General features: G+C 38.0%; 2 protein-coding genes across 2 annotated transcripts in view; both read right to left on the reverse strand.

The window, feature by feature from the left end:
- Positions 1–6399: 6399 nt before the first annotated feature.
- Positions 6400–8980, reverse strand: LOC111613465 (dimethylaniline monooxygenase [N-oxide-forming] 5-like). Its single transcript, XM_023354821.1, has 2 exons — positions 8273–8980; positions 6400–7746 (listed from the first exon to the last, which is right to left on the reverse strand). Exons 1-2 carry the CDS (start codon positions 8891–8893, stop codon positions 6661–6663), a joined length of 1707 nt encoding a protein of 568 aa, XP_023210589.1. The 5' UTR covers positions 8894–8980; the 3' UTR covers positions 6400–6660.
- A 7748-nt stretch (positions 8981–16728) lies between these two features.
- Positions 16729–23606, reverse strand: part of LOC111613464 (dimethylaniline monooxygenase [N-oxide-forming] 5-like) — a 12331-nt gene continuing 5453 nt past the window's right edge. The window contains exons 3-4 of the mRNA XM_023354820.1: positions 20324–20473; positions 16729–19094 (exon numbers count right to left, since the gene is read on the reverse strand). Of these exons, the coding sequence (XP_023210588.1) occupies positions 18198–19094; positions 20324–20473 (1047 nt within the window). The 3' untranslated portion in view covers positions 16729–18197. The remainder of the gene's footprint in view (positions 19095–20323; positions 20474–23606) is intronic.

The raw sequence follows: 23606 nt of genomic DNA on the forward strand, positions 1-23606 counted from the left end.
GGACGGATCGGGCTGAAATTTGGCATGCAGATAGATGTTATGACGTAGGCATCCGCTAAGAAAGGATTTTGATCAATTCTACCCCCAAGGGGATAAAATAGGGGACGAAAGTTTGTATAAATCTTCTTAGATTTTCGACTGATTGAACTGAAATTAAAGATTGGAGCTACTATGATGAAGACGTCCGCTTAAATAGGATTTTGATAAATTCAACCCCCATGGGGATAAAATAAGGGATGATGGAGGATGTAAATGTATTAGTTTGAACCTATCAGTACCTAATGGAACGAATAAATTAAGACGAACAAAATAATTTTTAGTTCTAAATGTTGACAATAGATGGCGTTAGTAGTATTTTAAAACGCGCTATCGTTGTGTTTTCACTGAGTTACATATACCCGATGATGAGTGGCCGCCGTATCTAATAGTACATACTATACCTAAATATTTCTAGCGGATTATATTTGACGATTTTGGATTGCATTTGCTTTGTTTCGGTTTAGTAGTTTTTCTGTGCCGCTATGGGAAGATAGGCATCAAAATGTCCACTGGACAAATCTTGGCTGAATCGTAATCGCCTTACCGGATAGTCGTTAGATCCAGAAGAAAAGGTCTATACTTCGATTGATACTGTGGTTAATACAGATGACGCTACTAATTACCCTGTAGAATTTTTAAATTCATTGAAACCGCCAGGTTTGCCTTATCATAAGCTTATTCTGCGTGTGGGCACTCCAATTATGTTGTTGCGAAATTTAAAACCACCAAAACTTTGTAACGGTACGAGACTGCAAGTGAAAGCGTTACATCGCAATATAGTGGAAGCCACTATATTAACTGGGTGTGCGAAAGGGGAAACTGTATTTATACCACGAATCCCATTAATACCTAATGATATCCCGTTCGAATTTAAACGATTACAGTTTCCCCTAAAAGTCTGCTTTGCCATGACAATAAACAAGTCTCACGGGCAAACTCTCAAATTTGCGGGTATTGACTTGAGAGAACATTGCTTCTCTCATGGACAGTTTTATGTTGCTTGCTCACGAGTAAGTTCACCCAATAGCTTGATAGTTTTAGCGCCTAATGACAGATTAGTTAAGAATATTGTGTACAAAGAAGTTTTGTAGGCCCTAATTTCTTACACACGCTAAACAAAAGTAAAGCCACAAAAACTATACCTAATTAATAATAATACTTCTTAACGCGAGCGAAGCCGCGGGCAAAAGCTACTATAAAATAAATTTATTGTCATTGAAGATCTCTATCGATGGCATTGTGGAAGGACACGCGTATACGCCAACGGGTTCTTAATGCGAAATGCATCGAATATCAAAGTTATTTTGATAAACTCTTTTATGATTTTTAGACCAACGTCCGCAACATTCCGTAATCCGTCGAGAAAAAGCAATTCGTAACTCGAACGAATCGAACAGTTATTATTATTACGGCTTTATATCGAGGGCGGACGTCTTCTGTGACGAAATTTAAGTCTTAAATCTATTACTTTCGACTCGTAGCGCCTAGCCGACGGCGCTTTGTCCTTTTCTAACACCGGAGAAGACGTACGCGAAAGGGAATCGGCGGTTACGAGTGTTGTACGCTAACACCGATAGCCTTTAACCTCGTCTGTCACCGCTAAACATTTTTATACTCGAAACAACAGTTGGAAGTTTTCGCTTTATTATTAAATTTTGATTTGTGTTATTTCGTATTTTCTCTCATAAAATATTATTAAACTAAACGTGATTTGATATACAGTATTATTGTTATTCAGCCTGGTGTCGGAATACGAGACAATCGAAGACGTATTACTGCAAAAGACCAAAATATATGGAGGAAATCGAGCGACACCCGCCACAAATCAACCCGATCGCCAGGAAAAGAGATTTCTTTCGGCAGCTGGGAAAACTTATTTCCCGACATATGCCATTTTCTACGAGTCATTCGACTTTTTTCTTTTGATTCTAATCTAAAACCTTTAAAATGTTAGCATTTTTATATTTTTCCTCCTTTTAATTGTTATTGATTTACCTCGCGGGCGTAATAATCCTTCGATTAATCAATTAAATCACCGGTCTCTAAGGTTTGTCCTTCGAAATCCCGGATAATCGAACTCGAAATTGACCAAAAATATCTCCCGGGATTTCCCTTTATATTAAATGTCACAATATACCAGTATAATTGATTTGTTTTTTCTGACGTTTAGATAAGAAATAAATAAATAAACATTCAGAAAAAGTGCGTGTTGCTGTTACGACGCGATTTTCCAGACACCCGCGCATTTGTTACTTTGTTGTCCTTACATATTATTAATTAAGCTGGAATTCTATTATTAGAAAATAACGGGCGTGGTTTTCTGTACTTTTTGTAACAATTTGCCAATTTGCGTATAGAATGTATCTCGCGTAACATTAGGTGACTTTACGCCAATTAATAAAGTTACGTGGCAATTATCGTTTTGATAATTTTTAACAAGAAATTTAACATTTCCTTAACCTATTTTCTGCTGGGTGTTAACGTCGCACGTGGATGGCAACAAAGCAAACTGCTTTTATATAGAGGAGAAGGTGGTATTATGGAACACTGCGGGTATTATGGAATCCCTCCATTTCGAACCGATAATAAAGGCAAACTGTAGCGGAATGTGGCCGAACTGAACTAGGCAGACATCCGTAGCCAGGGGAAAACCCGTTTTACTTCAATTAAACGGTTGTCCGTATTTAACCAGTAAATTTGTTTTTTCAAAATTCGCGAGTTTTGAATGCTAAGTGAATTTAATTATTTTTAAAATATCAATCGTGTAGTTGTAGGTTCACCGGTGCACGTATTCTGTTCCAGACACTTAGGGGTACGTATTAATCTGTGTGATTTTCACGTTTTTAAAGTTTGGTGCCGACAGGAATTAAGTTAACCCAAGACGGAGATGCGTGAAATACGGACCCCATCGGTGCTTTTAATACGGAACCCAACTCCCCCGGTGTTCGGTATTACCAACAAATTAAAACCATAAAATAATGTTTTTACGTTTTATTTTATTTTTTTAATTTAAACACTATTTTAACAAGAAATAAAATGTAAGATAACAATCGAAATAAACATTTTTTTTCATGAAAAAAAATATCGTCCGCTTACAAAATACCGAAACTGAGCACGAGCGAAGTGACAGTATCGTCTGGTAAAGTAAATAGTCTACGAGTAAGTTGAAACTTTTATGTTTATTTATTTGAAAAATAACAATAGATGTAGCAGTTGTGATGAACGGGCACGCCGTTCTTGTGCCAATATTAAAGAAAGCGATAGTTTAACCATTTTAACTTGTCCTTCTTGTAGTCTATAGTCTATAAAAATCTTATTTCATAGGTGGGGTAAGATGGTGCATTTACATATAGACTAATTTTAATTAAAATATTACATTTTCTTGTTTTTCAAAAATTAAATTTTGTAGATTATTAGTCTATATTTTACCAAATGTTGTAGTTGCTGAGAATAAAAAAATTAGACTATTTTTCTCATTAAAGTAGTCGCCATCTTATCACTTTTCATTTTTGCGTTAAAATACATTGGAGTAAATGATTTTGTAATTATTTAACATTTTTTGTCCTTTCCTATTTGTTTTTGGCTACATTAAAGCATTTTTTGAAAATATACAGTAAGGTTCCATATTAACACCCGATTTTCTCTAAGCCTACTTTCTGACTTTTTGTACAGAAGCCTTCGAAAACCATACTTATAGTTACACCAGCGAAAAATCCAATTAGGAACATTTGGTTTAATAGTTACAAGTACTTTTCGCGCAAAAAATGTGGGTGTAGTTACGATACCTTGTTTACGATTCACTAGAATATAATTGGGGTTCCATAATACCACCTTCTCGTCTACAATATAAACAAATACGCTGCCATTTTTTGTAATTAATTCAGAATTTCTCGGATATATTCGACGCTTTTATCGATATTAAATTAATAATTAATATTTGTTTTCCTTTAAATTTCGTAAATAATAAGTTGACGGAAGAGCGATCTTCCGTTAAGAAGAGAGGAGGACGCGATACAATTACCACCGACGTCTCGTAACGTCATTATTCGGTAACAATCGAGTAAGGTTACGCGAAAATAACGCCACGTCGGGTATGTTTTATGCGTAAATTAACTTATTCGTACAAAACGTTCGGGTAATTACTCGTATAAATTGTATAAATCGCCTTCAAAATGTTATAATATCTTTCGAAGTAATAATTCCCGAATAATTTTCAAACATTCTGTTTCATTTACAATCGCCAGTCGTATATTTTTACTCTCCCCGTCGTTATAACAAAGGGAAAGTATGGCCATCCGGCAAAAAATAACTCCCCAGATTTACACGCTTTTGGATACCTTAAAACGTCGAGAAATGCAAAAATTTTCGGGGGGAGTAATTTCTGCAAGTATGGATGTTTGTACGTGTTTGTGGCACGATTTTGTTCACCCTCTTCGAAGCTTAATAATTACTGGGTTTGTTGCCGAAAATTTCTAAAATTTTGCAGGGAGGTTCGTTTATTAGGAGGATTGACGCTACTAAATTTGGTGGTTAAAAGTCGAAGGGTGGGGATATAAAGAGGTTCGTACGTATCTCCAACGGGGTCGGACTTCATGACGATTTTACTGGTTATTAGCATTAACAATTTGCTATAAAACCCAACGCCGCCTTAAAGATTAAGCTTTTAGCCATTTATAATAGTTAAAATTAAAATATGATAACAGATGGCGCCACCAAAAGTTTAAATGTTGCCCGGAAAGCCGAGTAACTCGTTGCTGGTTTATTTAATAGTTTAATTTCGATTAAAAAAAAATCGGAATCGAAGTAAATTATTTGTTTCAAATGGAAATTGGCCCGAACGGCTCTCAATAGAAACGTACTTAATGTTACATTTCATACGTAGAAGTTATTATTAATAACTAGCTTACCCGTCGCGCATTGCTGCGATCTCAGAAGAAACGAAATTCAAGCAAACTCGTTACGATAAAATTCAATTTACATTTTATCATTTTTATCAAAACTTATTATTTTTATTCATTTTCATCGGGAAAATATTTCAAAGTGTTGTTTCAATTCTATTTATTTATTGGAGTGCTTTGTGGGTACACGATATTTTTTGTTTTTTCGTCTGGTGCGTACACGAATAAATCAGAAGCTTTTCCGACGCGTGAGTTGGCCACATACAGTTGTCCATGCGAGAAGCACGGATTCTCCAAATCTAGCCCACACACTCGCAGCGATTGTCAGAAGCGCGATATTTCCCATATATTTTTTAATCCTTTATAAGTTTAATTATTTAATTGCTCCTCTGATAGTTGGATAATAAACCGTTTTATTGTAATTTGTCTTTTTAAATTATTTTGAGTCGATATTAAAATTTGGAAAAGGGGGATTCCTAGATGGGTAAAATACGCGAATTTCTTCCTACGACTTCGGTCGTTGTTCGGGGTACGGTTAAGGTTTTAACGAAGTACGAGCGAATACGTAATTAGCAAAAAAAAAGTTGAAATAAAGTGATTACTCAAACATTATTACAAATATCGTAAATAACAGTTCGCAAATGCATACATAGAAATATTTTTTGGAGAGGGGAAATGGTCTTCGCAATTTGAAATCCATCGAACACACACTGCTCGAATGCTCGTGTAAACGCGCGCCATCTATCGTAGGATAAATGCCAGAAACCTTCGCGGGAGTGTATTAAAAAACTTCCCAAAGCTTCGTGGCAATCGGATAAACGGTGTGGTAATGTATGAAGGACAGACACACATACACACACATACATTCATTTTTATATATATAGATGAATAACTTTATTTCTTTATATAATACTAGTAGCCCGGGACAACCCCTAGTGGGCGTTGTTTACAAATTTCCATGAAGCACGGTTCCTTTGACTTTTTTGTTCCTATCAATATGCTGTACAGCTCTGTTAAAGTCCCAATGGTAAGATTAGGTCAAGAGGTGGCCACCCCCCAAACTGTAGCCCTCTGTACTTACAATAAAGGCAAAGGAACCATACTCTTACTCGCGATCCTTCGCCAGATATAAGCCCCTGAAATAATAAATTCCTATTACAAATATACTGAATTATTTATATTGTTATATTGACCAAATAATAATTCATATTGTTAATTTAAATAAGAATTAAAATTGTTAATTTGAATGTTTGAAATATGACACACGATAGGGGCGCCTCTAGTGTCCGTTATCAAACGGTGACGGGACGGACGGACGGATTGAATGGGTTATATACATAGATATAGTGAATCCAGTTGACCAGGTTTTAAAAAAATCCTGTTCGAATTTTAAACGTTTTAATACTAATAACTTTAAAATACTGTGCTTTGAATTCTACTCTTTAAGTGATTTAAATTCATTTACAATATACAAACAGCTTTATTAATATAATAGTCGTAACATTGCCAACTTTCAGCAACGCATACACTCAGCATTTTGAAGCAAAGTGGTTCGATGTTCCCAAATTAACAATAATATAATAATAGACATAGCACCGTTATGATTATTATGCGAAACCAAACCGATAATGTAGTAATTTTTAGTATTAGTGTCTACGGAAATAGAAACGGGCAGCGAGTTCCGTTCGTCGCAATTAGGACTGGCTGCATTCAGAAGAGCCATCTAATACGAGTCGCTTGTCATGTAGTTGCCAGTAGTGTAATTCTTCAGCACCCCAATAGGATAAGCCAAGTACGGAAAGGAGGGAGAACGCTGCCATAACCAAGAATTTTCGACGAACAAATTTAGAAGAACGAAAGCAACAAATACGATTAAAAATGTCAAGCGTAAGTAAGAGAAATGTCTTTCTTTCCGTTTGATATCCTTGAAACGAGTTTGCAAGGGACGATCGACTCTGTGCTTGTACGACAGGATGGTGTTTCTGGCTTTGCTCCATTTGTGAGGTCCTCGCAATCTGTACTGATAAGGAAGACTCGGGCCGGTCATCAGCGCTCGAAACAACTCGTTGTCGTTGAAGAACATTTTGAAAAAGTTGGGTTTGGCCCCGATTAACGACGCCAACTCGTCGGCGTAGTCGATGTAACCCACTTGGATCGTGTTGCGCTTAGAATCGTAGTAGCGCCTTTTTATGGTTTCCAGTTGTCTGCCGACGTCTTTCTTCATTTCTTCTTCGGAAGGTAACGCTAAATTCTTACGTAATAATTGCACGATCCATCGGCACTGAAGCTCCGCTATGGGAAAACCTCCTCCCAGCGACTGGAACAGGCCCACGATGGACAGAGTCGGGTGTTTCAAATGGGGCGGGAAAATAAATTTGTACAGTTGCACGCGATTTTCGGTGGTGTCCAGAATTTCTTTACTAAGAAAGGGGAACTTTATCTCGTATCCCGTGGCCAAAATCACGCGATCTACTTCGGTGATTTCAGAATCTCCTTCGAACAGGACCCCGTTTTCTTGGAAATGTTTGATGTCGCCCTTGACTATTACCGTCCCGCTCAAAATTCGGTTGGGTAGAGCGTCGTTTGTCATGGGATGTTGCTGAAGAAACCTGTGTTTTGGCTTTAACTGGTACTTTTCGTGATCGAATCGGCGATTCAGAACCCTTTCCATTATCGAACAGGTTAAACTGAAGGGGAGAAGACTGACAATTAAATTATTGAGTCGAGTGGTGAAGATGTCGTCGTACGGTTTGCCGTTTTCTGCCACTCTATGCAATACCCAGCAGCCTCTTCGAGTACTGAGATACACCTGAAAATGACAGCAATTTCTGTTAATAAATGTAAATAAAGTACGTCTTGCAATAAAAACTGATCGAGACAGTTTTTATAAAATTGACAAACAAAATATATTTCATTAATTGCGTGTCAGGCATTTGACGTTAATCAGCAATCGTAAACGTTATTGGTTTCGCCGACCTCGATTTAAGGCGACGTAATACTGAAATTAGGTTAACGAAACAACACGCGATACACAAATATTTGATTTTTTCAAATAAATATCGTACTAAATGAGTTATTTAAACGTCTCGTTATAAAAAGTAATTCTTGTTGATAGTAAGGCCATTTTGTTACTGTTACGATCGACTTTACGAACGAAGGATTATTGAACTAGTTTGACTGTCGACCCTTTCAAGAATTTCTCGACTCAATCAATCCCTTTTTAATTTTGCCAATACAGTTAATAAATAAACAAACAAATAAATCTCCGTGTTAACAACTTCTACCGGCTTTAGTTAACTATTTACGAGTGATAAAATTAACGCAGCCGAGCTTACCTGTTTAGCCACGAGACTAGTTTCCACGGCAGCATCACCCGCGGAATTGCCTGCACCCACCACAACCACTCTCTTATCTTCGAATTCTTGAGGCTTCTTGTAACTATGGGTATGAGTAATCACTCCTTTAAACTTTTCCTGGCCGGCGAAGGTGGGCGTATTAGGGAACACGTGATGCCCGGTACATACCATGACGGCATCCACCGTCGAGCATCGCTCCTCTCGCGTTTTCAGATCGACTACCGTAATTTTCCACCTTCCGGTCTGGTAGTAATCGTCGGCCGGAACGATACTGTCCACCCGATGGTGAAACTTGATACAGGAGACCAGATCGAATTTCTCGGCGTACATTTTCAGATACAAGAACATATTGGAGTTATGCATGTAATTAGGAAATTCTTCGGGAGGAGGGAAGTCGCTGTACGACGTCAATTCTTTGCTGGTGTTGATGACGGTAGACTTGGTAACGGATGCCAAACCTTCTTCGTCTTCGTCCCTGTATCTCCACAGACCCCCGATGTTATCGCTTCTTTCGTAGCAGACGACGTCTAGACCCTCTTCTTTGCAGCATTTGATGGCCGTTAGTCCTCCAGCACCCGAACCTACAACAACGACGCGCATGTTTGTCAATGGAAGGCCGCAATTACACCAAGAACGTAACTGAAACGTTTCCGTTCGATCACACTTCTTTTATCAATCCGCAACACGTGACCGAGTCGTGTTCGTTGCGCAATATTTTCGTAAAAAGCAACTAATCGCGAGGACTTAGTCACACGTCATTTATTATTGTTAAACACGTGATACGCGGATTACTGTAAGAAAAATTTTAATACAAAATTATAAATAAGTCGCTGTTTATAACGTATTTATCGGCTTTTAAAGGCAAAAGCTGGAAAAATTATTAAGATATGATATAAAAAAAGTGAAAAGTGAACTACATAACAGTAATTAAATTGACATTTTATCCTTATTGTAGGAACAATAGGCAAAGAAATTGTTTTTCATACAGACTTATAAACTAGTTTAAAAGTCTGTGTAATTGTTTATATTAAATATATGGAGATTAACTTAATTATTTTCTTGTTTATTGAGTAATAATTGCAACGAAATGCAATAAAATCGCAATGATTATCGACGATTGTGAATAATTAATAGGTATTTCTGCATTCGTATACCTGAAATAATTGTCGTAATTATTGTAATTTCGGCACGAATTACGATAGATGTTAGTATAAAATTCGATTGAACAGGAAAATTGTGCGCGACGTAATTGAAAAGCTTTAAATGCTATCAACAAATGGAAAAGGGATAAATTTAATTAGCAGATGTTCCAAATAGTTAAGCGAATTTCTACGAAACACGAGACGTGAGGTCACTCGTCTAATCTGTGACCCGATTAACTTTTTCTGCTAACGTAACAATCTCGTCCGCGAAATTAAACATCGAATTACCCATTTAATTGATTACTTTTCTAATAATTTGCTCTTTTTTGATAAATCCATCGAAGAGCTTATTACTTTAAATAAATATATATCCCAGTTTAACGAATTACGGGCTAATTAATAGGAGCTTTATTATATTAATTATTACGCTTATCTATAACGTTAATTAAATAATTTCGATTTAGGGTATTTATAAAATTATTTGTCAATTTTCTGCTTAGAAAGGGACCCGGCGCGTGCGTGAAAAAGAATGGCCGTAGTGTAAATAGTAGCGTAACTTCTACCCGAAATTAGAACGTGCCACCCACGTAGTGTGTGAATGGAGCCATTAACTCCGTAAACACTTATAAATGGATTCGTCCTTGTTTTACTGGCCTTAAGGTAAAGGCGGGAAACTTTGTGCTATTGTTTTAACACGTCTTCGTCAGATAGGAGTGTGTTGGCCGATGGCGTTGATTATCTTACGTATAATTTTACCCGTTGGAGAAATTTGTTACCCGTTAACTGTCGGCAGAAAGATTTCTATGGTATGGAGAAAAAATTGCAGTATTTAAGCAGAATACAGTAGTTATATCTTTATTTACAACGAAAATATTGCGATTTATTCTTTGATATTTCGATTAATTACGTTTTAACGCTCAGTTATTGAGCCGCAATACGAAAAAACTGTAGACCTATAAATTTCCAATGTCTTCCGTCCGTCCTTCTGTCCTTTATTAATCTAGAGAACGGACTTAAGTATATGAATGTCGAGACAAACGTAGATAGCTTAGGAGCGGGAGGCCCTTATTAACTATATACGAAGTTCCCGCGCAAACCGGAAGTCGTGTTACTTGGATCCAAAATTTTCGCTCGAAAGGAGTTAGATAAATGACCGGCACGACTCTATTGTTAAAGGATAAGTATGATGTACGGGGGCGAGTCGCTACTAATTTCCAGCGCGGAGCATATATTTTAAATTTCAAAAATACGATTAAAAATTGCAGCCGTTACAATAAATAACTGCTGGTTAGTGTTTTATTATATTTTGAGTTTAAATTTCCTTAGCCACGCCTTCAATATTGCTAATAAAAAAGTAATAATAATATAGCTTAGGCGTACAGAATATTAGTCGAACGAGTCTCGAGTCTTTCGTACTTTTTAAGAACAAATGGAAGTACAGTACCACATAATAACCAATGAAGATACAGTACCATCAAATATCGTCCGCGTGATAAACTTCTTAAAGTGTTCGGACGACTCGTCTCGTGTTACGCGATTAAAAAAGAACGAAATTTTCTTTTCTTCGCCTTCGCCTTGATCCGTATCAAAGTCTGGAAATAAAAGAGTTTGGCTCAAAATAAGATGTAAAAATATTTAAAATTATTTCCAAAGTCTCGTTCGTACTAATTAAGAAATCAATGATAGGATAAACATAAAAAAATTAATTTCCATGAATGAATATCCAACTTAAAAGGGGTTCACCCAACGAGTCGATACCGTGTGATCTCACATAATCTGGAGAGAAAGCACTTCGCGTGTTGAGGAATAAAGTGTTCGGTACGAAGCGAGTAAAGAGTGCGGTGTTACTTGGTTTACTTAAAAGATAAAATATCCAGCGACCAGTTGCTTAATTTTTCCGGTGGGTTTTGTTCGCGTTAGTAATACCTAAAAAGGGTTTCGCTTCCATAAAAGCTTATCCGGGATGCATCTACTCGGCAGATCGCTAACGCCTCGCCTCGCCGTAACCAAATAAACCAAACTAATCCTAACCTAATTATTTATTATTACATCGTCAGTCCATGTTGCGAGTTTTTAATACTTTTATCTGTGGTCATCGCCAGTAGGTCATACTATTCCTGTTAGCAATCGTGCCGATTTCTTTAATTCTCTTTAGGGGAAATTTACTCGCCGTATCCAATTACCGGGCACGAACAGTTTTCGCTTCGCAGAGACCAACATTTTCGGCTACAATTTAAAAAAATCGTAGACCTATAAATTCCCACTTGTCCACTCAATTTTAACCATTCCCCCGAAAAGAGTTCGATAGATGACCGGCACGATTCTATTGTTATAGAAAAAGTTTGATGAACTGTACTGTACACGCCTTGGCACGCTTGGGGCTTGCGTAAAGTGTATCCAATTGGACTAAATCCCCTGGTTATAGAAAATGCATTAGTTATTATTCCGTATTACCCCAAATTTCCCTACTATTATTACACGATGATAGAACACGAGTTGTGTAAAATATAAAGGATACGAGTCGGCCTTGGTGGCCATTCCTAAGCCCTACGCAGTTTCCTACTTTGCGAATTTTGACCTCCACGTTATGCGTAGAATCTATAATCTCTCCGTTAAAAAACTTAATTGTTTTCGTTACTTCTTGCGTACGCGAGGACGTAACCCGATCGGCCAGGATGCCGGCCCTGAGGTGTCTGGGAATTTAAAATCCCCTTTATCGGACACTACTGACCCCGACCCTCGCTTGTCGCGTCATCCTGACGTTGTCCCGCGACGCGTCAGCGTGACGCGAGAAAGCCTTTTCACGTATGGGGTAGTTGTTTGCTGGACGCGAAGAGATGTACGCAAAGGCCGAAGTGACAAAATTTACCGCGTTTAATTATTAATTATTTATTACGCGTTTAAAATTTACCGCGTAAAGACACGCTTTATGGATTACCCAATCCGGAGAGGTAGGTCCCGCGCGCAGTAGGGAGAGAAGTTGTCTCTAAGATTATGAGTTCAACGTGGAGAAAGTTCGTCTCCGTTGACCCAGTTGTAGGGGTCTGAAGAGGCTTCTTCTCCGGCACTGTCTCGGACGTTAAGGCTGTTATACACGTTACGGAAATCCTCAAATGATGTACTTAACAGACGAAAAAAATCGGATATAACTGGCTGGATCGAACATAGTAATTTACAAAACTTATTAAAATATTTTCCAACGTATAAAGAATTATTTTTATTTAAAGGTGAATAGATATAAAAAAAATCACGGTTAATCCTCAAAGGATTTCTTTACCGTGTATAACAGCCTTTACAGCCTTTAGAGGTATGAAGGAGTACGCGTCAGGAGTCGCAATTTGGCACAGAGTAGTAAGTGCCCAAATCATGGGCGCATAAAAAAACCAGACTCGTAGGTATTCGGGGAACCGAGAACCGAGTCAAAGTAAAATACGAAATGGCGACTCTGTCTACAAACGGGCAAACCGAAGTCGGGTGGTGAGAGTACCACCCACAGTCGTTCTAGGAAATGGACTCCGACTCTAGGACCGAACACGTAGTATTTTCTTTGTTAAGTAAAATTTGTTATTTAATTTTGTAAATTCGGGAGTGCTTCAAATATGACATTAAAACAGGGTTTTATGTCGTTACAAGTAGGTTTTTTAACATTATCTAGTATAGTAAAATCGTGGGACCGATAAAAATTTGACGTTACGATCGGGTTAAACTGTATATTGTTTGCGCAAAATAAAAAATAATAATTTCGGACGATACAATAGCCACGAGTATTTTTTCAAAGACGGGACATTTTCGTTAGATATCGATAAAAATTCAACCCGGGCCGACTGGCAACGGAGAGAAATTTCGAAATTGGATAGGTTAATTTCATGGAAAATGCACGGTGGCCGGCGAAGTTCGAACGATCGCGCCCAAAAGCGGCGATGTCGAGGAAGATTGGAGAATGAGAACGAGATCCGCTTCCAGCGTCAAAGCGATTCCGCTTAGTACTGTCTCCGAGACATAGTCGTGTCCCAAATACGGTTTTGCCGTTTTACTTGTTTCATTTAACCTTTCTGGTTAATATTTAAATAATATAATATTTAACCATTTTTACCAGTATTATACCGTCGTCCAACAGAAAAGTAAATTATCTTATTTACAAATCTTTTCAAAATAGACAGTTTGACCGGGCCCTAGACATTTGTCTCATTTGTCTACGCGATGATCCGACCCCGAGTATCGGCGAGTCCCGCTTTGAACTCTGTAAGATGACCGTCCAAAATTACCCCGGCGGACCATCCCTCTCCCGTTCTCACGATGTACTGTACGATCGGGAATCTGTCAATTAGGTCTGGAATGCGACAATGAAATCGTCTCGCATCCCGTTTCTCGGCCACACCGGTCCCGCTTACGAAATAAGTCACCGATTTATTGGCTTTAACTCGACAACCAGTTTCCTGTCGGGGGGGTGATGTCCCGGCCTCGCACGTAATTTGTAAAGAAAATAACATTTTGATGGCGTTTTGAAGCATTTATACAAGTAATTACCCGAATATTTTGTATGAATATGCTAATTCACGCATAAAATATACCTGACGTGGCGTTATTTTCGCGTAACCTCACTCATTATTACCAGTTAAGAACGTTACGAGGTGTCAACCGTAATCGTCCTCTTTTCTTAACAGTTAATTGATTTATTATTTACGAAACTTAAGAGGAAACAAATATGAATTATTAATTTAATACCGAAAAACGTGTTAAATATATCGGAGAAATTCTAAATTAAGAAGATGGAAAAATATTTGTTAATATTTGAGGAAAGCATTCAATTTACTTTTGTTACCTTCCACGTGGGACGATAAACACCGTTTTTTCTACGTTAAAAAGGAGAGAAAATAGGTTAAGGCTAGATTACGATAACGTTATTTTTAGGAAATTACTCGTCACGAATACTATAAGTCTCGATTTATAACCATCGAAACGATTTTTTCAATTACGTATGAGTTGAATCCCTCGCGTAATGTCCTCGATTAATTGAAATTCACCTAACGTCGCGCCAGGTACAGTTTACGTACAAATTGATAAAAAGCGTAGAAAACTGCGCGCGTAACAAAAAACGCCACAATATATTTCTAGAAATTACGCTTAAAAGTAACGAAAACGATTAAAATTACGAAAATAACGATATAAAATAATAAATAAGACTGAAATTAGCACGACGAAAATACAAATTGGCGCAATAAAAGCGTAACGCATCTACAGCAACGTATACGAGTGCGTAAGGCACGGCGTCACGTTAGTATGTACCATTAAATAACCAATGTTTTCATACGGACGGGTAACGTTACGCGAAAACGGCGTAACAACCAGCGTGCCGTTACGCGGGACTCCGCTACGTTAATTAAGAGATAAAGTAACGAGCAGTAATAATAAAACATTATAAATTAAGCGTTATTTTCTAATAAAAAAATTTAAATTTAATAATCTGAGACGATAATGAAGTAATAAATGCGCACCGAACATCATTATTATCAAATATAGAAATTCAATAGATTTAAATTTAATTTATAATAATAACAAAAGAAATCTAACACCGGGATAAATTGAAATCGGAAGTAACGACTTCACGCGCGTTAAACGAGAAATGTTAATCACGTGATCATTTTAGTAACACGCTTGGGCCGCTAGGATGCTGCGTGATTAGTCGCGTGATTTTCTCGAAGTTGACCGTCCGGGTGTCTCTAATCTGTGACCGGAAGCACCCGTATCAACATTTATTACGCTACTGGCTAGCGTGCTACAGGCGCGTAATATGAAAAATAAAATATCCTTTTCTCCTTTTACGATACTGTGAGAATCGAACAAGTAAAAAGGAAAACAACTCGGGAACGACCTTATTAGAAGCTAATATATGTCAGCTTTCTGACCCGAGAGAGTGTCAACTTACGCTTTCTCAGAGTCGGTAGTGACGCGTGTTCCTCGACTTTTAAGGTATTTGTTGCTTCGAATATGACGAGGAACGGCCGATCCCAGTCGGTCGTCGCCGTTCTTTCATCTCTTCAGTTTAATATGCTTTTGCGTTTCTTTTGAATTAGTGCTCTTCTTTGCCTTTATATTCCTCGTCACACCTCTACTCGCCGCTTTTCTCCCGAACTGCTAACTGAAAGACTACATTCCGAGAATCCCGAACGGGGATTCTAGTTTCTATTTGTAAGGTACCAAATATTTGTAATCTCTCTCTCTCTCTCCGCGAAACGGAAATACCCTGTATAACGTGTTGTACCAACATTCCTGCCGTCTAATAAATGTAAGTGTAGTAAATAGGTTCGAGTGAATCAATTCCAACTAAATCTCGTCCTTTCCTATTCCATCCTCTTATCCCTAGTCTCGTATACGAGACCGGGTTATTATCATCAAAAAACGCTCAAAACTCGTGTGGCGGGCGTAACCTACTCGGTGTCAGAAGGAAATACCGAAGTGGAACGACACAGCGATGCCTGGACTTCATACGGCGACCCCTCGCCATTCAAAACACACTTGACAGAACTAGTGTAACTTAATTCGGGTGTTACATTTTCTCTGATTAATTGTTACGTATATATATTATATATAGTGTGTTTTGTTTTTGCAAAGAAACATAATTAAACCACAACTTTTTAAAATTTTCTTTTGTTTGTATTATGTTAATCAGGATAATAAAAAAAGTCTAGCAACGAGTTACGCGACTGGTTGCAGGAATTTAACATTTAAAATTGCGTGTAACGCCATCTCTTAAGATATTTTTAAAACGCTTTTTATATTAATTAATTATTATAAAACGGCAAAAAAGTTTAATTTTGAAGATAGAGATAAGTTTTATATATAAAAAAAAAGTTGTAAATACTAATAAGGAGTAAAATCATTAAGTCCGACCCCGCTCGAGATACACAAATGAGCCGCCTCTATCTCCCTATTCCTTCGACCTTTAACCACCGAAATATAATAGCATCGATGCTCCTAATACACCGACCTCCCTGCAAAATTTCAGAAATTTTTGACAAATCGCCATACTTTCCCTCTGTTAAATTAAACAGTCGGAAATTCGTAATTGAGCGGTATAAAAACAGATTATTTACTTTATATTTATTTAGTAAATCTTACGCGATACAAAATTTGTAATTAATTACATACCAGTTATTATTGAAAAACGTTTATACTGTCAAATATAAATTGGCATTTAATTAAACCTTCTCTCTCACTCAGTCGCCGATGTATATTTTTATTCGAAATGCAATTAATTTAACTGTACATTTTAAAAAATTAGTTTNCAAAATTTGTAATTAATTACATACCAGTTATTATTGAAAAACGTTTATACTGTCAAATATAAATTGGCATTTAATTAAACCTTCTCTCTCACTCAGTCGCCGATGTATATTTTTATTCGAAATGCAATTAATTTAACTGTACATTTTAAAAAATTAGTTTTTATTTTCTTCGCTAGGTGGCGATATTACTTCACGCGCAATACGGGAGTATTATACTTAATTGAATTGGGTTTGATGTATAATTTCGAGTCAACCGATGAGTCGGGCTAACGCGCTCCGATTTCAAATCAACCTATCGGAGAACCGGATTTAAGGTCACGAGGTACAATTTCAAATCGACGAATCGGAAGCCGTATCGTTTATATTCAAAGTTGTAGGAAAGGGGCGGCTGTATTACCAGGTAACACCTTTCCGGGGCACTAAAACGGGTTCGTTACGCAGATAAATATACTTAGAATTTATTTAAATATCGTTTAAAATATGAAGGCTCTAAATATTCTATATAATTACGTCAATAAATTTTTAAATAAACAAACATCGTCACTAAACCCGATATATTCTTAAGCTATACACCATATTTTCTAGCCCGATAATATTCGGCATCGGTTGGTGTATAGATTTATAATAAATTTTTATTTAAGAGGGCAACTGTTCCATTCTCCCCTGTGGCGACCGTGGCCTGAGCAATTCGTTAGTCACAACCGGTCGGGCAACACGAGCGTGACACGCCAGGGTTTAATTAAGCACGTATTCATTTATTATTAAAAATATTTTTATATTTTGGTTAAACAATTCTCGAAAGCTTACTTTCGCGGTAATAAGAGTCCGGTCTTCTTGCTGGAACCAGGCTATTGAGTTTTATTTTAAATTGCCCAATGAAGGCATGGCAATTTTAGTAAACAGACATTAGACTTTTAGCCCGATTTATTGGGAGTACCTGTACCAGAGAATTGCTGCGAAAGAAAAGGCGATGTAACCGTATTGAATTTGTATTCGATAGTTTTAGAATATTTATGTACAGGTTACCTTTTAAATGGGCAGCTGTCAGTTAAAAAGCTACGCGAAGTCCTCAGACAGGGCAAACGGGTCTCTTGCCCATCCTGGAATCGAGTAAAATATTCCACAAATTATAATCGTAAGTGATTGAATACGTAATTATGCACTGTCGACCGGGGCGCTTTATCTGTCTTAAAAACTCCAAAAAATTAAATAATTAAAATGAAAATTTATTAATGTAATTATTAATATTTGTCTGCAAGCCGTGGAGGTCCATCGTCATTCGTATTAATTCTGGGGATTATTGTAAATCAATTCATTCGATATCTGGATAGAGCTTAATTTGTAGAACGCCGGAGATGCATTTTTGCCCGGAATTTTCTGTCTCCAGTGTGCCATATAAAGAAGGTTTAAATAAAAGGAAGATTGTGAAAGTATAGCGTATGTTTCGTAAAATTTCAATGCAGTTTATGATTTTCTTTAATCACATTTCTTGAAACGAGTTTGCAGAGGACAATGAGCTCGCTCCTCGTAGCCGAGAATAGTTTCTCTGGCTTTGTCCCAAGAGTGTGGCCCTTGCAACCTGTATTGATAAGGAAGACTCGGACCCAGCATCAAAGCCCAAAACAATTTCGGATCCGTAAAAAACATCTTCCAAAAATTCGGCTTCGCTCCGATTAACTCCGCGATTTCGTCCGCGTATCTGATATAATCGATTTGAATTGTGTGACGTTTAGAATCGTAATAACGTGTCTCGAGTTGTCTTTTTCTCTTTTCTACGTCTTTCTTCATTTCTTTCTCGCTGGGAAAAGGTACTTTTTTTGAAAGTACCTGCACAAACCATCTGCTTTGTAATTCGTGAATGGGGAAACTTGCACCTATGGCTTGACTCAATCCGATCACACCCAAAGTCGGGTGTTTCAGATGCGTAGGATATACCAGTTTGTATAGTTCCACCCTATTATCGGTGGTGTCTATGATATTTTTGCCGAGGAATGGGAATTTAATGTCGTACCCCGTGGCTAGGATGACGTAATCCACTTCCGTGACGTGCGAATCTCCCTGGAAGACGATGCCCTTCTCTTCGAATCGCTGTACGTCTCCTTTAACTGTAATTCTACCGCTGAGAATACAATTTGCAATGGAATCGTTGATAGTGGGATGCTGCTGAAGAAACCGATGCTCGGGTTTTAACTGGTAAGCTTCGTGATCGAATGATCTGTTCAATTCTGTTTCTACCCACCAGGACGTAATACTCATAGGCACGATTCTCGAGGCAATATCGAAACATCTTGTTAAGAAATATTCGTCGTTGGGTTTACCACCTTTTCCTACTCTCTTCATTACCCAACATCCTCTACGAGTGCTCCAATACACCTGCAACGAAAAGTATTGTACAACCTTCCTATATTGGATTCTCTGAAAGTTACGAGTTAAATGGAAAAAAAAATTAACGTAATATACACTGTATAAAAGTATAAAATAAGTAGCTCTTAGAGATTCAATAATAGATATTCCGTGTTAGACAGGTTTTTTGCCTTATAATACTATCTTATATCGAAAATAATACTGTTTCTCGGGTTATTTTTCACGCAAGTAGATTTCCGTTCCGCTTTAGAGGTTTCGTTGTAGTCAGAGACAGATATATCACGAAATACTCAACTTGATGGGCCTTTTATATTTCAATAAATAAATTAAAACGACGTGGAAGGAAATTACGTTAATTTATGCTGCGATGATGATTTAAGCTACAAAGCATTAACGTTTTTCTACTTTTATATGTTTTCTAGTTACGATAAAACCGATTTCAGGTTAATTGGAGACTCGAGAATCATTTTTTCTACGTTTCTAAATTGTCTGTATACTTTATTTTGTGTTTTATCCTCAACATGTAACTCGTAAAATGTATTCTGAGAATGCAGTTCGTAAAATATATGCTGGTGGGCTGAAGCTATATATATTGTAAAATGTATGGCTTCAGCCCACTAGTAACCGAGTGGATGAAACCACCGAACAATGACTGTGTATTAGCGCCTTGCCACGGGCTGGCAACGTGGAATTTTTCCTGAATTTCTTCACCTTTTGTAACACCTAAATAGGGGCCAATTTTCTAAGAAAGTCCTACTGGGAGGCCTTCCTCTTGGCAGATCGCCCACGTGTCGCGTTGCCGTAACCAAATAAACCGAACCAAACAATGGCTTCGTAACTAATATCCACGTTGCCGCGAGTTTATAGATTTAAATATATAAATTCTAATTAATAATTAAACGCGTAGATTGGTACAAGCCTCGAACAATACGCGCGTGTATTCTTCCAGTTTCTCAAAGTGGAATCCACGAACTCACAAAGGGTGAACGAACAAGTTTCGCAACATCCTCGAAACGTTCAGAAGGGTGCGTTAAATCTCCTCCGTTAATTCACCTTCACACTTACGCACATACTAATTGTTTACGCTGAAATTACAGACTGACCTTTCATTTAGCGTGTTAGGTAAATGCTGATCTATTATGTCCCTGCGCATTATTTAATATATACGCACGATTTTGTTAAAGTAAATTGACGTAACACTAACAAAACTTAATTGTTATATTCAAAAAGGGTCTTACCCGTTTAGCCACGTTGCAAGTTTCGACAGCGGCGTCGGCTCCCGAATTTCCCGTTCCAATCACCGCCACTCTACCGTCCCGAAACTCGTCCGGTCGTCTGTACGCCTGCGTGTGTAGAATTCTCCCGCGAAATTTCTCTTGTCNACAAAACTTATTAAAATATTTTCCAACGTATAAAGAATTATTTTTATTTAAAGGTGAATAGATATAAAAAAAATCACGGTTAATCCTCAAAGGATTTCTTTACCGTGTATAACAGCCTTTACAGCCTTTAGAGGTATGAAGGAGTACGCGTCAGGAGTCGCAATTTGGCACAGAGTAGTAAGTGCCCAAATCATGGGCGCATAAAAAAACCAGACTCGTAGGTATTCGGGGAACCGAGAACCGAGTCAAAGTAAAATACGAAATGGCGACTCTGTCTACAAACGGGCAAACCGAAGTCGGGTGGTGAGAGTACCACCCACAGTCGTTCTAGGAAATGGACTCCGACTCTAGGACCGAACACGTAGTATTTTCTTTGTTAAGTAAAATTTGTTATTTAATTTTGTAAATTCGGGAGTGCTTCAAATATGACATTAAAACAGGGTTTTATGTCGTTACAAGTAGGTTTTTTAACATTATCTAGTATAGTAAAATCGTGGGACCGATAAAAATTTGACTTTACGATCGGGTTAAACTGTATATTGTTTGCGCAAAATAAAAAATAATAATTTCGGACGATACAATAGCCACGAGTATTTTTTCAAAGACGGGACATTTTCGTTAGATATCGATAAAAATTCAACCCGGGCCGACTGGCAACGGAGAGAAATTTCGAAATTGGATAGGTTAATTTCATGGAAAATGCACGGTGGCCGGCGAAGTTCGAACGATCGCGCCCAAAAGCGGCGATGTCGAGGAAGATTGGAGAATGAGAACGAGATCCGCTTCCAGCGTCAAAGCGACTCCGCTTAGTACTGTCTCCGAGACATAGTCGTGTCCCAAATACGGTTTTGCCGTTTTACTTGCTTCAATTTTAACCTTTCCCCCGAAAAGAGTTCGATAGATGACCGGCACGATTCTATTGTTATAGAAAAAGTTTGATGTACTGTACTGTACACGCCTTGGCACGCTTGGGGCTTGCGTAAAGTGTATCCAATTGGACTAAATCCCTTGGTTATAGAAAACGCATTAGTTATTGTTCCGTATTACCCCAAATTTCCCTACTATTATTACACGATGATAGAACACGAGTTGTGTAAAATATAAAGGATACGAGTCGCCCTTCGTGGCCATTCCTAAGCCCTACGCAGTTTCCTACTTTGCGAATTTTGACCTCCACTTATGCGTAGAATCTATAATCTTTCCGTTAAAAAACTTAATTGTTTTCGTTACTTCTTGCGTACGCGAGGACGTAACCCGATCGGCCAGGATGCCGGCCCTGAGGTGTCTGGGAATTTAAAATCCCCTTTATCGGACACTACTGACCCCGACCCTCGCTTGTCGCGTCATCCTGACGTTGTCCCGCGACGCGTCAGCGTGACGCGAGAAAGCCTTTTCACGTATGGGGTAGTTGTTTGCTGGACGCGAAGAGATGTACGCAGAGGCCGAAGTGACAAAATTTACCGCGTTTAATTATTAATTATTTATTACGCGTTTAAAATTTACCGCGTAAAGACACGCTTTATGGATTACCCAATCCGGAGAGGTAGGTCCCGCGCAGTAGGGAGAGAAGTTGTCTCTAAGATTATGAGTTCAACGTGGTATACACGTTACGGAAATCCTTTGAGGATTAACCGTATGAAGGAGTACGCGTCAGGAGTCGCAATTTGGCACAGAGTATTAAGTGCCCAAATCATGGGCGCATAAAAAAACCAGACTCGTAGGTATTCGGGGAACCGAGAACGGAGTCAAAGTAAAATACGAAATGGCGACTCTCTCTACAAACGGGCAAACCGAAGTCGGGTGGTGAGAGTACCACCCACAGTCGTTCTAGGAAATGGACTCCGACTCTAGGACCGAACACGTAGTATTTTCTTTGTTAAATAAAATTTGTTATCTAATTTTGTAAATTCGGGAATGCTTCAAATATGACATTAAAACAGGGTTTTATGTCGTTACAAGTAGGTTTTTTAACATTATCTAGTATACTAAAATCGTGGGACCGATAAAAATTTGACGTTACGATCGGGTTAAACTGTATATTGTTTGCGAAAAATAAAAAAAAAAATAATTTCGGACGATACAATAGCCACGAGTATTTTTTTCAAAGACGGGAAATTTTCGTTAGATATCGATAAAAATTCAACCCGAGCCGACTGGTAACGGAGAGAAATTTCGAAATTGGATAGGTTAATTTCATGGAAAATGCACGGTGACCGGCGAAGTTCGAACGATCGCGCCCAAAAGCGGCGATGCCGAGGAAGATTGGAGAATGAGAACGAGATCCACTTCCAGTGTCAAAGCGATTCCGCTTAGTAGTGTCTCCCAGACATAGTCGTGTCCCAAATACGGTTTTGCCGTTTTACTTGTTTCATTTAACCTTTCTGGTTAATATTTAAATAATATAATATTTAACCAGTTTTACCAGTATTATACCGTCGTCCAACAGAAAAGTAAATTATCTTATTTACAAATCTTTTCAAAATAGACAGTTTGACCGGGCCCTAGACATTTGTCTCATTTGTCTACGCGATGATCCGGCCCCGAGTATCGGCGAGTCCCGCTTTGAACTCTGTAAGATGACCGTCCAAAATTACCCCGGCGGACCATCCCTCTCCCGTTCTCACGATGTACTGTACGATCGGGAATCTGTCAATTAGGTCTGGAATGCGACAATGAAATCGTCTCGCACCCCGTTTCTCGGCCACACCGGTCCCGCTTACGAAATAAGTCACCGATTTATTGGCTTTAACTCGACAACCAGTTTCCTGTCGGGGGGGTGATGTCCCGGCCTCGCACGTAATTTGTAAAGAAAATAACATTTTGATGGCGTTTTGAAGCATTTATACAAGTAATTACCCGAATATTTTGTATGAATATGCTAATTCACGCATAAAATATACCTGACGTGGCGTTATTTTCGCGTAACCTCACTCATTATTACCAGTTAAGAACGTTACGAGGTGTCAACCGTAATCGTCCTCTTTTCTTAACAGTTAATTGATTTATTATTTACGAAACTTAAGAGGAAACAAATATGAATTATTAATTTAATACCGAAAAACGTGTTAAATATATCGGAGAAATTCTAAATTAAGAAGATGGAAAAATATTTGTTAATATTTGGCTTTATGGATTACCC

This window comes from Centruroides sculpturatus, unplaced genomic scaffold (assembly GCF_000671375.1).
Source record: "Centruroides sculpturatus isolate CEXI.00-Female unplaced genomic scaffold, Cexi_2.0 scaffold1739, whole genome shotgun sequence".
In the NCBI taxonomy this organism is placed as follows: Eukaryota; Metazoa; Arthropoda; class Arachnida; order Scorpiones; family Buthidae; genus Centruroides; species Centruroides sculpturatus.

What these genes read in the sequence shown, in the direction of transcription:
- LOC111613465 (XM_023354821.1), bottom strand. Translation starts at nt 8,893, where the DNA reads ATGCGCGTCGTTGTTGTAGGTTCGGGTGCTGGAGGACTAACGGCCATC. An exon ending in CTAGTCTCGTGGCTAAACAG is followed by an intron (nt 7,747 to 8,272) that starts GTAAGCTCGGCT and finishes TGTCATTTTCAG; the next exon opens with GTGTATCTCAGTACTCGAAG.